The sequence below is a fragment of the Bacillus rossius genome, chromosome 1, assembly GCF_032445375.1.
Source record: "Bacillus rossius redtenbacheri isolate Brsri chromosome 1, Brsri_v3, whole genome shotgun sequence".
Lineage (NCBI taxonomy): Eukaryota > Metazoa > Arthropoda > Insecta > Phasmatodea > Bacillidae > Bacillus > Bacillus rossius.
In genome coordinates, this window is record NC_086330.1 from 72594707 (window position 1) to 72612173 (window position 17467).

The 17467-nt window shown below is 35.3% G+C and overlaps 1 protein-coding gene across 4 annotated transcripts in view; it reads left to right on the forward strand.

Moving 5' to 3' along the window:
- Window positions 1–17467, forward strand: part of LOC134537618 (mitotic checkpoint serine/threonine-protein kinase BUB1 beta-like) — a 222425-nt gene that overhangs the window by 65270 nt on the left and 139688 nt on the right. For 3 of the 4 annotated variants that reach the window (XM_063378288.1, XM_063378282.1, XM_063378272.1), the window contains exons 5-6: window positions 1548–1770; window positions 13647–13824. In XM_063378288.1, the coding sequence (XP_063234358.1) occupies window positions 1548–1770; window positions 13647–13824 (401 nt within the window). The remainder of the gene's footprint in view (window positions 1–1547; window positions 1771–13646; window positions 13825–17467) is intronic. The other variant, XM_063378296.1, reaches the window with a different exon arrangement.

Genomic DNA, 17467 nt, shown 5'->3' on the forward strand with positions numbered 1-17467 from the left:
ATCAGCAGATGGGAATATTTTTGTATCCTATTTGCCTCCAAATGTGACTGCGCTCATTCAGCCAATGGATCAAGGTGTTATTGTAACATTAAAGAGGCATTACCGACGAGAACTCTTAAACTTACTGCTGGAGGAAGATAGGGAAATGGTTCAGTTTTGGAAAAACATGAACTTAAAGGAAGCAATTTATCTTGTTGTTAAGGCGTGGGGAATGGTCTCGAAAGTAAACATAGTCAGATCTTGGAGGAAGTTGTATTGTGACATTGAAGGTTCAGCTGATAACTTCCACGGCTTTGAAAAAGAAGACATTGAGACGGAAAACTTTGCTGATTCGCTTCAATCGACTATAAAAAAATGAGCAATTTGCTCATGTTGATGAAGAAAACATAGAGGAATGGCTACAAACTGATGTCTTGCTTCCTGGGTATGAAATTAAAAGTGATGACGACATTGTCAGTTCGAACACATGCGCGGCCGCCGATGTCAGTTCAAGTGATGAGGGCGACGGGGAAGATTTGACTCCAGCAAAACGTGTGAATCTGCAAACTGCGTTAGAGTCAACAGAAACACTTTTACAGTTTATGGAACAGGAAGAAGATAGTGAGTTCTCAGATATTCTTACATTAAGAAAAGTAAGATTAAACATCAAACGAAAAATAAACAAGTCGCGACAGAAAAAAGTAACAGACTTCTTTAAAAAACTGTAGAAGACTTAACATATTTTCCTTAAAATGCTTAAAATGTGTTCAAAGTTTTAACATCTAGTTTTATAATGTTCTTAAGATAACTTTTGTAAACGTTTGTACCGAATTCCTTTGTTTTCAATTGCAAACCGCTCCACTTCAACTCCTCACTGTGAATGTGTCACGCTGTTGGGGCCAGTAAATCATTCCTCTCGGTGACAGTGACGACAGTAGGGACGAAGATAGTGGTGGTAGGTCTGATTCAAGTCTGGAAGGGATAGCACCACTGCCAGATAGTGATTAGGTGAGTACCAAATTGTAACACTATCATATTGTTGTCTTACGTTACGGTGCTATTTTATCGATTATTCAAAAAATAAACATTGTTTCCTTTTGTGTCGTGAAAGGTCACGGCACCATTTTCCTGTTATATTACTTCCGTTATTTTATTAGCACCGACTGTACTGAAGTTTGTGTGTGTTGCAACTAGTGCTTGGCATGCAAGATAAATTCAGCCTATCACTAGCTGACGCGGCGCAGTGATACGACGGTGTTTTTTATTTCAAAACTCAGCTAAGAGTGAACGGAGAATAGATACGACCCCTCACGGTTCCCGAGATTAGGGTCGTTATTTATATGTAATCTCCGAATGTCCACAGATGGTTGTCTGTGGGCTAATGACCTTTGAGGCAAGCATGACTCGGCTAACCGCGATTTTCGATTATCCGACTCACTCGTCCCCTTCATTAACACGGATAATCGGGGTTCTACTGTATTTGTGTAATTGAAAACTACCACCTCCCCAGTTTCTTTGTGTATGTAGAACAGTTCAGTTGCTGCAAGTGGAACAATTGTGATGCACAGGAAGTTCACGATGGCAGTGGGGCAGGCGGCCCTGGGGTATGAGGGGCCTGTCCCAGAGAAGCCCCTGGACGAGCAGCGCTTGGTGTTGTCGAAGCTGCACTCTGGGAGGAAAGGGCAGGTGATCTCTCGCGTGGGCAGTGCTGTTCAGAACAGGATGCCCATCAAGTTCAAGCAAGGGCAGCAGACGGATGGCAATGTGCAAGGATTTGCCATTAAAATTTTTGTGAGTTTGCTGGTTGTGTTTTTTAAACTTTTTGAGTTCAATTATTATAAAGGAAGCATTTGATTTGGTTTGAATTGGGGATGTACCAATATTTAAATGCATTCAGTGAATTCTCTTTCTTAAATACTTGATGGGACCAAAAATTTTGACTTTGCCTTATAGAGACGTACTTAATGGAAGGGTTTTCCAAAATTGTCGCAATGTTATGACTAGTCATTTTCTATAGATTTAAAACACTAAATTAGCTATATTTTGTTAACATTGGGTCTTGGAAATATTGTTTTATGAGAGCAGTCAATCAACTGGTAGCTATACATACAGTAGAACCCTGTTATAATGTTCCTGCATATAATGTTTTCCTGCTTATAATGTCATATTTTTAAAGTCCCAATATTTCCTCCATAAGGACAATGTATTTATTTCCTGCATATAACGTTCATAAATAGTGTAATTTCCTGCTTATAATGTTTGCTTTCTAACATTCAATAAATGGGAAAAAAATGTTTTAAAAACAAATTATTCCAACACTTACGATAAAAAGTTTCCTTTATGTATGTTTATGTTTACAATCACTACCATACAATATATGAAGTTTGTTAAAATACAATTTTATGCAATATACTGAAGGTACACAATGTTCATAGTTACGTGTCAGTTGGCACCCTTAGTCAACTCTTCTCTTCCTTGCCATTCCAGTGGGTATTCAGATGCACGTACATAGTCCTACGATATTTAAGTTGCCAACCATTGAGCGAGGGCATAACTAAAAGTGTTTTCTATTGCTTAAAAAATAATTTTTTTTTCATTCGTACGTAGGAATCCCAAAATTAAACATTTTCAGGTGGCGAAGGAGTAGACGTTCTCACTCTTATGTTGTCGTCATGAATCGTGAGACAATTTTACAAAAAATGTGGCAGTGTATCTTTAAAGACAAACAAAATTTAACCAGGGAACAAGACGAAGTTGAAAAATTGTTGGCTTGTTTCAGAAAATTAATGTATCAAGTATACTATCTTTGGTTTTAACATTGAAGTTGTTTACATAGCTTGGTGAGTCCACTGGTACAAAGCTCGAACATTGTTAAGTGCTAAATTGAGATTTCCTGCTTATAACAATTACCTGCTTATAATGTTTTTTTCTTGTGCTCCCTTGAAAAACATTATAACAGGGTTCTACTGTATTAGAAAAAAATAAAATATGGAACAGTTTCAGTACAATAAATGAAAAAGAACTTTTTCCTCTTCAGGTATAGTTTTTCTGTACTTTATTTCATTTTAGTTCTGGTTGATATGAGAGTTCATGGTGTCACCGGAGAAATAAAAATGTTTTGCCACATCAACTTCTTGCAGGTATTGACAGTTTTACGAATTTCCAATAATGCTGTTTTTTGTTACCATGATGGTCTCAAAGTCTATCATGATATATGTGCAAAGAAACACATTTTAATTTTACGTATAATTTTTTTTGCTAAATAAATTGTTACAGTACAATGTATTTTTAGGGCACTGTTTAAAAGCTTGACTGGTTACGATAAGGCTATTTTCTATTGGTGGGTTGTTCATGAACTGCCCGTGCATTTTGAACGGTTCTGAAATACAATGTATGTGTAAATAATACTAGAACTGTTTGTGCATGTTTGAAATGCAACATGGCTGCTGACATAGAAATGAAACAATTAGATCAAGTAGGAAATATCAGAGAAATTTTTTTTTATCGAAATCCAAAGTGTATATTGTGTGTAATTACTCTTTCTTCAAAGACATAATGAGCATATTATAATTTATTTTTTTAAATTGAGAAATAAATAATTGAGATTTGTACCGTAATCTGTAATACTTAGTTTAAAGCAAATCAGTTGGCCTAAAGACCATTGGAACTAAGATAATATCTTTGGCTCTTATCTCCCTAACTATAATAGTTTGTCTATTCTATGGGTACTTCTACTTTATATTATAAAAAAAAAGAACTGTGCAACATGTAAACAAGCTTAAAATTTACAGTTTGAATGTAAATGAGTAAGAATATAAAATAAAAATGTTCACATATTATAAAACTTGGATAAGTTGTTTTAATGCAGTGATGCACCGATTATGCCGCCGGTTAATCGGCAACTGCGATTATTGACCCAATGCCGATTAATCGTAATCGGCGATTACCAGGTTAGGTTATAACTGATTACCGATTATTGTAAAATTTGTTGCTGAAACCCATACGAATTGAAAGAAAAGAAAATACATTTAAAGTTTAAACCTTAATAAATTCTTGAATTGAAACTACAAACTGCTGAAATCTCTTAACGAATATGACCGTGGAAGGTAGGGAATGTCAACATCTCTGAGTGTACATAGATACACTCGCCTAATAATATTTGCTTGTTTCATGAATTGTGCTCGTACATACATAACTGCCCTGTATTACTATTTACAGTATTTACCCCTTTCAATTCATTTACTTACTGTACAATTTATCCTGTTAAGTTAACGTCGTGAATGGTATTAAATTATTGTCACAATATTTACCATGGCCACAGCCAAATCACACACGTGATTTCTTCGCACAAAATATTTAGTTAAGAAAATTAATGCATTTTTAAAGCTGTCACAATTCACAATATGGCATATGTTACTTATATTAGTAAATGTAAATCTGAAAAAAAAAAATTGGACATGGCATCGTAGAAACGATGCGCCTAACTAATTTTCACTGCGTACCGTATGTCGGCCATGTTTGTTATGTATGATGTGAGGTTGGAATCGACAACACGCACAAATACACAATAGCGCCGTTGGTTCACATTCCACTGCCGCTACATAATTCCCTTTCTCAAAGGACTGAGAAAAGTAGGCTCACGTGATGCTAATTAGTAATTAATAAACTGAAATGGTGATCATTTGGCATTTTTTTAAAATTTAGTTTTTACTTTTTAGTCATTAACGGGAGTTACTAAAATAAAATACCAAATTGCAACCATAATGTTTGCACAAGTGACGATCAGAATTGAAGTTGGCAACACTGCAATAGTAAGTCATGAATATTGATTACTGCAGTTTTTTTTCTTCGTAGACAATGGCCATTAACATAAAAACATTGTAGTTTAGCTTTGTAGTTTGATTGTTGTTCAACATAATGACGTCTTCAAGATTGAAAAGTGACATATGGAAATATTTCTCGGTGGATTTAATAAGTGAATCTAAACCAAAATGCTAAATATGTGGAACACTCATCTCACGAGGCAGTTGCGGGAACCGGAAGTCGTACACAACTACAAACATGTGGAAAAACGCAAAAAAAATTTCATTCCAGTGAAGTAATTTCAGCAAAAATAAATAAAAGTTGGGAAAGTGAAGTAGATGATCCTGATGTCACTCCTAGACCACCTGAAAAACGTCCACTGTCACAAAAAACACTACCAGCAATGGTATCAAAAAAAAATACATCAGAGAGGTTATTCTCCACTGCTGGAACTATTTTGACAGATAGAAGAAATAGGCTGATTCCAGAAAACCTCAATATGCTAGTGTTTTTTTAATAAAAATTTGAATATCTAAACTCTTCCAACCAACAGTGGACTCTCAAGCTACATTATATTTTAGTTATTTTACAAGTTGAGGCGTAAAAAAAATTTAGTGTGTTTTATTTGTGTGCATTTTAAAGAAAAATAATTATTATATCTACAACTACATATCCTAGTGCACTAATATATAAAAATCTGATTACAGTATTTCAATAAAAAGGTGTTCAAGTATGAATATTTAGTAAAAGACTTTGTTTTTTATTTCAACTTTACACAAAAACTGATAATCGTAATTGGTAATTGCAATTATTGGTGTAATAGACGGTAATCGGTAATCATAATTGGCAAAGTATAATCGGTGCATCACTAATTTAATGTAACATAAATATGTTAGTACCACCAAGGTAATTTGAATATTAATAACAAAATCCCTATGTTACTTGATATGCCCATATATTTATGCATGTTTTTCAAGGAACTGTTTTATATGGAATTTTATGTACACCTATCCCTTACTTAATACGACTAATTCGTTCCTAAAAATGCTTGTGTTTTTCGAAATCGCGTATTCTGAATCATTAGTTTCCATAAATAGCAAGGCTAATTTATTTAATGTGTTCCAAAATTGTGTAGTAAAATATAACTTTACATAATATAAATGCGTAGAATAACACTCAACTAAAAATGTGTCACACCATTAATCTTTATATGCCTTCCATCACACTTTGTATGACAAATACAACACCGTGTAAAGGGAGTAACATGGTATGTACTTTATTGTTAGAGTCAAGATTTTGTGGTGTTATTTTAAGACAAATTTCGGTGTAAAGAAATAAAGATTTCGGTGTTATATGGTTTTATTGTTTTGCTTAAAATACCCACGGCAAAATTTTCTTGCTTTTCTGTATGACATGCAAATTTATTAAAACAAATATTAATAAACACTAAAACCTCATGATCTAATTACAATTAAGTTCATTTGCAAATTCATAGATAATTAAGTTCATTTGCAAATTCATAAATTCAAACTTTTAAATAACTACTAAAAATTTCACGACTTAATTAAAATCACATACTTTACAAAATTGCACAATTAAGCACTTCCAAAGTAACTATTAAGACGGTTTTATTGAAATGCTATCATAGTTAAATTTTCCGCATTTTCTGGAGTGAGACGTTGTCTTCTGTCACTAACTACCAGTGAGTACCTGGAAAATGAACGTTCTGCATCAACATTTGATGTTGGGAACCAGATTGCCCTTAAACTGGCTTGAGCAAATTCACTGTAGTTCCCTTTAAGGGAGCAAAGTACCTTTGCAACATCAATTTGGCTTGTTTCTGTCAATGAAAGTTCATCCTCAATTATTTTTTTGAAAGCAACATAGCCATGTATGAATGTATCAATGGGAAGATGGGAAACAGAAGGCAAGTTATGCAGAGACTTCTGTAGGTTTGCATCTTCTATGCTAACCCTACTCACATTTCTTGTGTTGAACAGCAAATTAATGGCATTAAAGGCTCTTAGACAAGGATGTCGTCTAACAGATGAGTTTTGCCTCAAACGCTTATGTTTCTCACTCGCGACATGTTTCACAAGCGTATCGCGTCTCTCGTAGTCTAGCCTGCAGTTACAGAATTTGCACATTAAAATTTTTTCACTGATATAAAATCCTTCGCTGGAAAATTCTTTCGATCGGTCACTGGCAGCAACCTTCGTTTTAGGCATTATCAAAAAAATTTTAATCACATAGGAAGAATTTAACCTCTCAATACGCAAAAACTTGCCGTGCTGAAAAGATCAAAACAATGGAGAATAGATGCGAATACAAATGCATACCGAATACCAACATACGTACGTGAAAATTAATACCGACATAAACATGTACTATTTATTATTTACAATCGTTACGTTAAGCAGGGTTAATTTTATTTTCGTAGCCTACGTACTTTATTTTAAATAAACACTAAAAGCAATGTGCTTTAGTGTGTAATATTTTAATGATTAAAAACGTAATCTTAGAAAAACATATTTTGGACGTTTGTTATTTTTGTATTTACAGAAAGTGAACGGCGGCCATTGTATCATAGTTATCAACATCTTAAATTATTATGGTACACAAGATTACCGTTTAAAGAAAATATTACGTTAATTCCGAGACTTCATTTTAAAATCTATAATGAATCACCGTCGCATATAATATATATGGCTGCTAGTTACTGTAAGAAATATTTGATTGTGCTGAAGATAGTGAATTGTCTTTACAGAATGGAAAAAAAAAAAAAAAAACGTAAATAATCAGGATAGACGAACTTTCGTGACATATCGCGGATTTCGCACAATTTTGTTTTATTTTGTGTTTTCAAGCGGTTTTCGGTGTTATTTCGTTTTATCGCGCATTACCATATAATCGTGGCTCTATTTATTGTCAGTCAGCTGGCAAGCGTGACCTTCAACTCATGTCGCGTACCTTTCCAAACAATCCTTTACTGACAGTGAAACCGATATTACTGTTCAGATAACTACATTTTAATTTTTCAATAATTAAAGTGCTTATTCGCATATCACCACCTGGTTCACACCAATCCTGTCAGGCCAATGTATATTTTTTTTCATTGCAACATTCATTTAACAACCTTTTCCATGTGAATCATCTGTTCATTTCTGTTCCGGTATCTACATAATGTCAAATATATTCCTGCTAGTACAACTAACAGCATCAGACTTAAACTTTTGGTAAGAGTCCTTATTTTGTACGATTGTGCTTTTACAGTTAACTTGCTTAAAACTAAAGTGCGACCAACTTAAGCATGATCTTCATGACAATCTGCGCGCCGTAATACTTCTTGTTTTGTCTGAAATACTTGAACACGATGCATTATGACTATTATTAGGGCCTGGAATTTTTCGCGATCGCGAATTTTGCGAAAATTCGCGCGAATTTCGCATGAAAACGCGAAAAGTAAGTACATTCGCGAAAATCACATCATTTCTATATTACACTGCGAATATATCCCCGAAAAGTACCATTACAGTAGAATCCCGCCGATGCGACCCCCCTCTGATGCGTCCATTCCGTTTATACGACCGTTTTTTTGAGAAACAGTGAAAAATTTGAGCAGAAAAGTCGAAAATTTGAGTAAAATCGGCTTAAAAACAAGTCTGTTACACTTTGTTGGGCGCTGTGTGTTCACGTTTATTTTGGTGAGAGCTGTACTGTAAGCAGGCAGGCATACAAAAGACGGCTAAAAATAGATACCACCCCTCTAGACTGGCCACACAGCAGTGTCTAGCCGAGCTCGGCGCCTCCACTATCGCACGAAAAGCCGTCTCAGCTGTCACGTTATCTTACGATCTTACCCGCCCGGGGGCTTGACGTCATACGTGACGTGACGCGACACGCTTACCTCTCTCATCCCCTGCTAATTCTTCAGGGCTAATCCCTCCCAGAGCCACAAACCATGTAAAAACAACCCCTCCCCCCCCCCCCCCCCTTTTTAACAGCTAACATTTCAACACATTCCCTCCCTTGTTTCAACCTTCTGCGTAAGAAACTGTCAACATCCTCCTCCCCTCCCACACCGCGTGCAACAAAAGCCAGGTTGTATAGTCTATTCTCGGTAAAATAAATATTTTTATGGGCTTATACGACTGTCCTTCGCCGTTGATAAATACTTTATAAGTTTAAGTTATTATGATACAATTTGTTTATTAGTCACAGCAGTTTCTGCTGAAAAATCACTAATACCTCTAATTTTATTGAATAGAAAAATTTAGCAGGGCCGTAAATATATTTATTTTACTGCATAGTTACTTTTTCATCTGCATTCCGGGTTTTTTTCTTTTCTTTTTTTTTTTTGCGCTGCGAAGGGACGTGGAAAAGATAATTGCTTGAGCTGTCAAAATAAACATCGCTGACGGCAAGGGGGGGAGCGTATCCTGTCGGTCTGTCGCTGTGATTATCTACTCCAAAAACGTCACAGCATTTCAGGATAGCATTGTTCACACTAAGTTTATTCTCATTTGTGCGCCGGGGTTTGTTCAAGTGGCAACCCCGTGTTCCTCCAATCCATTATGCCAATATCGTATTTATTGAATGCAAGAAATCTCAAACTTTTGCACTAAACGAAAAATAAAAATAATATGATGCTGAATTCTAAACTACCGTGCACACTTGGCCGGATATGAGAACGTGTTTATTGTATTTTGCGAAAAGTGTATAAAATATATCAAAGCAAAAGAATAACCTAATATCTTGTATTTATCCAAGTTGCATCGTTTATGGTAAAATGTAAAGATCCAGGTTAGCCAACATAGCTTCTACTAACTTCTCATGTAAGTGAATGCTTCCTTACCGAAGATCATACATTTCCCAGACTGTGAGAAGTTTTGTTTTGTGTAAAGCTAAACACATATGTTAGCTGCTAACGAATTTATCTTACCGTAGTTGTTTATTTTGTGTAACTTCGTAAATAGCAAGAGAATAAGCAAATAATGATTTTGCAGGTACAAAATTAGTCTGCGTAGCAAGACTGGGAGTGTGCGGGCATGCGTGACTATCATGCAGCCAGCATCTGTTGTTGACGTCACGAGCCGCGACAGCATTCCCAACGTAGTGACATTCCACTGCTGATATTTATTCGCGCGCCAAGTTTAGTTTATTGTTTTCGTAACAGCCTGTCTGTAGTATGTTGCAACATATTTCTGTCTAGAGTTTGAAAATGCCGAATAATACTTTGAGTGCTCGAGACCGAGCATATCAGTATCAGAAACATGGGTTTTATTGCACTGACAATAGCACAGTGATGTGCAAATTTTGCAACTGTAAAGTTTCATGGGAAAGAAAAGATACCATTGACAAACACCTAAAGTCGGCTAAGCATGTGGCATCGGCAGCCGAAAAAAAGAAAATTTGTAGTTGCCAACATCTATAGCAACGTGTCTCTGTTTTGTGTAACTGTTTTGGATTTAATTGGCTGTTATTATGCATATTAGTCTATTCCTAGTATACATGGATTGTTTATTAAATATGTAAACTATTATATTCAATAACTGCACTATTTAGTCAACATTTAAAATACCGGTAAAATTTCCATTGCATAACGAAAATACCGACTTTAAACAACCGCTTTTCTAATTTGAAAGTACCGCTTTTTGCATACTGAAAACACTTAAATTTTCCAGGCCCTAACTATTATGAGTGATCAAGCACGTACAGTTACCGACAGCTGAATGGACAGATGTTGCTTTTGTTTGAGTGAATTCCCTGCCACTGGCTAGACTGAGTTCACGGCCCGGTTTGTGACCAGGTGACAACGGTACGGCACGGCGGCATACGCGTGGACGTAAAAACATTTGGTCCTTTACACTCCATAGCCGCAATTTAACTTCCAATAGCTGATGTTTGTACAACAGCCGATAGCGTAGACAGACCTGCGCGCGCATCTCTTCCCCCTTGTTTGACTAACTGTATCCCACGGCACATCTGTTGTTTACAGAAGTTGAAACAGACTTCGTGGCATCGTGCTCGACATGTAAAATTTACATTGCGCTAAATGAATCCGTGCAATCTGAAGATGTGCTAAGTGAGGGATAGGTGTATATGAGGGTGACATTTAAGAGAATTCACTGTACCTATTACTGAATGAAGTAACCAATACGTAGTCGTGTTTTTTTGGGTGCATAAAAGCAAAACAATGGAGTTCGTGAAATATTTTGCCAAGAATTTATCAAATCGAAAATACTGTTTTAAGGAAAGTTACTCTCATTTTAGCTCTTCAAATCCTGACCATTACTAGTTTAGTGTGGGTCTTTTAAATTACAATTTGTTCTCAACACTTAAATGATTTAAATAACTTATAGTTCTTACAGTTGTAAGGTTAATAGTTGCCTGTATTTTACCTAGTACCGGTATCAATTTATTTTTAGACTGATCTAGATCCTCAGATTTGGATAAATGCACATTTGAATTTGTACACCCCTAGTTGTATGTGTAAACACTAGAACTGTTTGTCTAGGAATGTCAGAGCAGCTTTATTAAAGTTGAGAGGTAAACAATTATTTTTTAAACTAAAAACTTTGCAATAAGTAAATATTTTTTTTTGCAGAATAGACTGATTTAACTTCACTGGATGCAATTTATTCTATAAGAACTGCAGGTCAACATTTTTTAAGGGTCCCACCTATTTAAACATTTCTCTATATTTAAAATCCTACTGTTTGAGGCCATATATAATGCATCAAGGAACAAAAGAGTCTTCTTGGTTTTTCCTTTGTGCAGGTACTACCTTTCTCTCCCGCAGCAAGCCAGCAGAGGGGTGGAAACCAACTGTTGTTCTTGAGCTAGACTTACTCTTAAATTTATTTGATCATTCATTTCGTAACTTAATCACGTTCCAGTTTTTTTTTAATTGCTGTCCAAACTATGTCCAAACTTTGTGATTTTGTATTTTTTAATATAATGATGTGACTGGATACTAGATACTATTTGTTTCCATTTGTTATTTATCCATAAATATGTATAAAAATTGATATTTGATTGCATAAATTTAAAAGCTTTTGCAAATGCTTAGCTGAAGAATCTGTTATGAACAAAATAAAATTTATGGTATAGCTAAAAAATTTAACTGCACCGATATTTTACTGAACTGCTTAGTATACATTTAACACATCTGCTACTATATAACATTGTTAACTGGAATCAAAAGTTACCACTGTGTGAACAGGAAAAATTGTAACAAACTAACATTTTTGTTTGCACACATTTTAATAAAAACCAAATATTACTTTCGTAATTGTTGCTATTCAGTTAATTGCTAGTTTTGAATGCCTTGTTTACTGATGATGCTGTAAGTTTTGTTCAACTGAATACTTTAACTGGTGTTACAGCAAAATTTGGCAGTAATTTACTTTCCACACTTATCAAAAATTTTCAAAATTAATTCAAGTTTATTTCCAGACTTCTGCTTTGGCTTAAAAATAAGTGAACCATATACATGCACAATAATTAATTGATAATTGTGTATCTATCCCAATGGATTTTGTTATGTCAATTTCTTTATTAATTAGAGTGCTTACAATAAATTAGCTGTTTGTAGTATGAAAGTATGTAATTTTGCCAGTATTACAAAATTAACATATTTGTTGGAACTGATGCCGTCTCCAAGTTCCTTATCCAGACTTTTCAACCAAAATATTTCTCTTCAATTTGAAATTTTTACAGCAAAAACATAGCAAAAAATTTCACTAGTAGTATTCCTCTGCAATTTAAATTGTGTCTTCTTGTAATGCTTTATTTAACTTTTTTAATGCTGGGAGCGATTCCTTTAGAGAATAAAACACAGAGTTTTCTTCATCCACGTAATTTTCCTGTCTTCTGTTTTCTTTACCCTGCGGGTGTCAAAAAACCAAACTGGTTTTGCGGTTTCCCTTTCCCTCTGTTAGAATTGATTATATTGTTAATATTGAACATCTTTTGCAGCACTATCGACGACATTCATAAAAATATTACTGAAAAGTGTCGCAATATTGTAAATAACATCTACCGTGATTGTTCACACTGAGTGTACCCAATTTCATATGCAATTTTAATTCTGAAGTGGAAACTATTCCGTAAATCAGATCATGTAACATGGACCTTATTCTGCCAATGTTCTTAGCTAGCAGGCAGCTGCCTGACTGACCCCCTCTACTTTCTGATGCGCTCGTCATTTGTTTGGTTACTGTGGGGTCTGTGCAGTTTCTTTTGCCTCTTGTTGCATTATAATACTTGGCATCTATTAAGCATTATTGGTGGTGACTTGCACTGCTCTTGTAAATAGTACATTTTTCTGGAGCATCTATGCAGTCAGAGCACAGTGCTCATGTTTATGTATTGTAGCAGTGACTGTAGTTCATCAAACTTTCATCTATCATCCTAGTAGATAGGACCAGCAGAAGTGGCTCTTCTGTGTCTCTCAAGCTTAATTTAAAATGCCCTGAGTTATTCTGACATCCTGCAAACAATCGGTGCTAGTCATCTTGCTAGTGTCCAATAACCAATAAGTCAGGTGTAGTTGAGACAATATTTTATTCTAATTGCTTTCACCCAGGCACCATTTGGTTCCCTAATTATCTTTTAAATCATAATCACTCTAGTACGCGTGGTATTTGTGTGGAAGTTACCTATTGCAACTCCAGTATGTGCGGCCTCAAGTGAGATACTGCATGTTTCCATGTAACTAGTCCATGGCACATTGCTACAGTTAGTTGAATCAACAATCAGTGAATTTCTCCTCTCTGCTCCATCATTCAGTGTTTCCTTTGTAATTATTCTCACCATTCCTTGGGACCTTGCCTCTATTGGTAGCATTGCTGTGCATGCAGGAAGACAACGCAGAGGCGAACTTGTACCAGCGCTCGGAGCTGCAGCACGTCCCTCGCAGGGACGTCCTGACCAAGGAGAATGTCCAGAAGCCTGGTCCGTGGACGAACGCCCACCGCAAGACCAAGCTTGGTGCAGCAGCGGTTTCTGCGCCACGAGTCCCTGGTCCTCACTTTCCCAGTGAGTGAGACACTTGTATTGATCTGGATTGAATCTTGTCAACGCCTTAAAACTAGGCTCCATCTCACATGCCGAGGTGGTTATTTTTTAGAGGTGTGCGAAGCTTGGAAAAGTTAAAGTTGAATCGAAGACTAATACTTTTCAACTTAGAGAGAACCAGTTAAACCATTAAAAATGAATTAGAACTGTCAGCATATTTTTTTCTAGGAGATAATACATAGCGACATCCAGACAATTATTTATTTTGTCTAGCTAACAAAAAAGGGTCTACTCATGTCCCCCACAAGAAGAAAAAACCTCTAAAGCCTTTTTTTTACACAAGCATGCAAGCATTGGTAAAAAAAAACACTCTAAACTTTCATTACACTCTGTTCAAGTTGACGAGAGACATTTTTGGCAGGTGATCAGGAAACATTTAGACTTAAGTACCTGGATATTCTTTTAAAATTAACAAAATAAATATTTACATGCTATTAGTAAGTCTGGTGAAAATACTGAGTTGTCAAAGTCTGAATGTTTAATGAATGAACAGTCACAAAAGTCTTGTGTTATTATGAAAAAAAGTGTATATTTTATCAAAATATTTGTAATTTTTTTTCTGTAAAATGACTTAATTTCAAATTAATTTCTGTGTTGCAATAATATATTCCTAATATTTAAATGTTCAATAATCAAATTCATTTAGTCTGTGTGAGACAGATGCTGAGGATAATAGGCAATTTACTTACATTTATTAATAGATTAATTACAATGAATTTGAATTTCACTATGCCTCACTCATAACAATGAATGCCCTTTTTTACAGCCTCACCCATAATTATTGAATCCAGGCTTTGAATAATATTAATTGTATTATCTATTACAGTACAAAAATTATTTTTAAATTTGTTTTTAAAAATATATATAAATTTTTAAAATTTAGTTATAAAAAAAAATATTTTTAAGATATTGTTAGTGGTGGTCTATTTTGAAATCTGCTGGAATGAGCTATTATTCAAAACAATTTGCCAAATTAGCATAATAAATATTTTGCTGTGTGAGTTAAAAATACCTGATTAATTTTTTTTTACTGCATAAATCATAGAAAGAAATATTCCCCCCGATCCCTCCACAAAGTACTGAATGTTTGATTTTATTTTGCATTGTTATGAAAAGTATGGTTAATTCAGGATTGTATAAAAAAAATTTGAACGGCACAATATGAAAATTATTAGTCCTAGTATCATCTTATTGGATGCAGGGTGGATATTAAAAAAAAATATGTGTACAACAATTAAGAGTTTTTTCCCCCTCCAATTCAGACCATCATTTATGAGCCTATATACTATTAATGGTACAAAGAAATCTGCGACATCCATAACTTCTTTAATCTCACTTACCCCTTTTTCCTTTTATCATCATCAGAAAAAAAAAATTACGTTTTTTCAATCCAGCAAAGTTGAAAAGATGATACCTAATTTAGAGACAAATGTTTCTCTCTTTCTCTTTTTCTCTTTTTCTCTCTTTCTCTCTCTTTTTCTCTCTTTTTCTCTTTTTCTCTCTTTTTCTCTCTTTTTCTCTCTTTCTCTCTTTCTTTCTCTCTCTCTCTTTTTCTTTTTCTCTCTCTCTTTCTTTCTCTCTCTCTCTTTCTCTCTTTATCTTTCTTTTTCTCTTTCTCTCTCTCTTTCTTTTCTCTTTCTTTTTCTCTCTTTCTTTTTCTCTCTTTCTCTCTCTCTTTCTCTCTCTTTCTCTCTCTCTTTCTCTCTTTCTCTCTCTCTCTTCCTCTCTCTTTTTCTCTCTTTCTCTCTATATATGTATATGTATATATATAATGCTATATCTCTATTCATCTATATTTCTCTATATATTGCACTTTATATAAACTCAGGGCCGCAACTAGAGTCTCTGGTACCCGGGGCATGAATGGATTCATTTCCCCCCCCCCCCCCCCTCTTTTTTGCACATACCACACCAATAAAGCGGGGGGTCCGGGGGCCCTCCCACGGAAAAATGGTGCTATGTGGAGACGTTATATTGTAAATCAGATTAGACATTTCTGGCATACAATTAAAAAAACTTTTTACCAGTTACCAGTTGTAGTAGGAAGGAATTACAATGCAAGTGATTTTGGCACCCCCACAGCTTTGCGCCCGGGGCGTATGCCCCGCTTGGTCCCCCCTAGTTGCGGCCCTGTATATACTTCTATGTCCTATATATCTTTCTTTATAAATCTCTATATTTCTATGTATATGCATCTATATCTTTACATCTTTATTTATCTATATATCTCTATCTGTTATATATTTATCCATTATATAGCTATCTTTATGTCTACCTATATAAACCCAGTTCCAAGAAGCGGTGCCATGTTTCTTATGTGGCAATAAGCTGAGACATGGTGACGAATACTGTCGCCTTCCCCAGAGGCCCATTCGCCACCAGCACAAATCCAGATGCGAACAAGCATCAATGCGGGCTGAAAGGTCCAAGCTCTCGACCCCAGCATGTTAGAAACCTTCTGCCCCTGACCAACTTTTCTTCCTGAACCAGCCTTCTTGTCCTGTACTGAACCTACCTGCTTAATGCTGGCACTATTTAACCCCGCATGAATGAGCTCAGGGTTTCCCCTGACTATGCAGGTTTTACCTGGACCCGATTTAATTAATTATAGTCCAGAGTTTAAGATACAGGAGTTAGTCATGGTTAGAGACATGCAAATTTCGCATTTGCGATAAAACAAATTTTTACGCGAAATTCTTAATTTTAACAGGAATAACTTCACTTTTACATAATTTCCGATACCGCGAATTTTTTTGCGAAATACGTCTGTTTACCACAAATAACCACACATTCCCGCCATTTGGTAACCTAAAAAAAAGGTAAATAAACAGCCGTTGTCACCATTGATAACACCATCAACGTAAAGACTACACTTGCCAATGTTTACATTTTATTATTTATTTGATACAACACGTTCTTGGCAAACTGCACTCGTGCACTAATACGTTACATACTCTCAAAGGCACGTTTACAGAATCAAAGAGTAATGTACAGCCATTTTGTTGGATATTTTGTGCGTACAGCGCTTGTGTCGCAAAGCAAATTATAATTTACGCACAACTGTTCATCTTGCATCTACTATGTACTGTGCAAACTGTTTTAATTTGTTCTCGTACTGTAAACAAACTTAACAATTACGTTTTCTGTTTAAGAATTATAATTTTCATTTAAAAATGTTTTACCTATACAGTGCTGCTATTTTATAAAAACTGTAGTTTGTAATAGAATGTCTTCATATTTTTCAGCAGAAGTGTGAAAGTGTAAAATATACCGAAACCTCAAGAAACCACCAAACTTCGAGAGCGTGAATTTCGTGATCGTGGGTTTCGTGATCGCGAGTGATTAAAGAACATTAATGTGTCGACACTGCAATGTTACTGTCTCATGGGATAGAAAGGACACATGCAGAAAAATGTGGAAAGTGTTAAGCACAAGAGGCTGGCTGCTAAAAATATTGAAAAGAAAAGACAAATGTCTTCTCTCTCAGCTGTGTTCCAAACTGCAAAAAAGGAAAAAAAGATTCAGCAAATGAAATGGCGAAAGACACAGTGGAAGCTTTTGTTAAAGCAAATATACCACTGGAAAATCTTGATGATCCCAACAT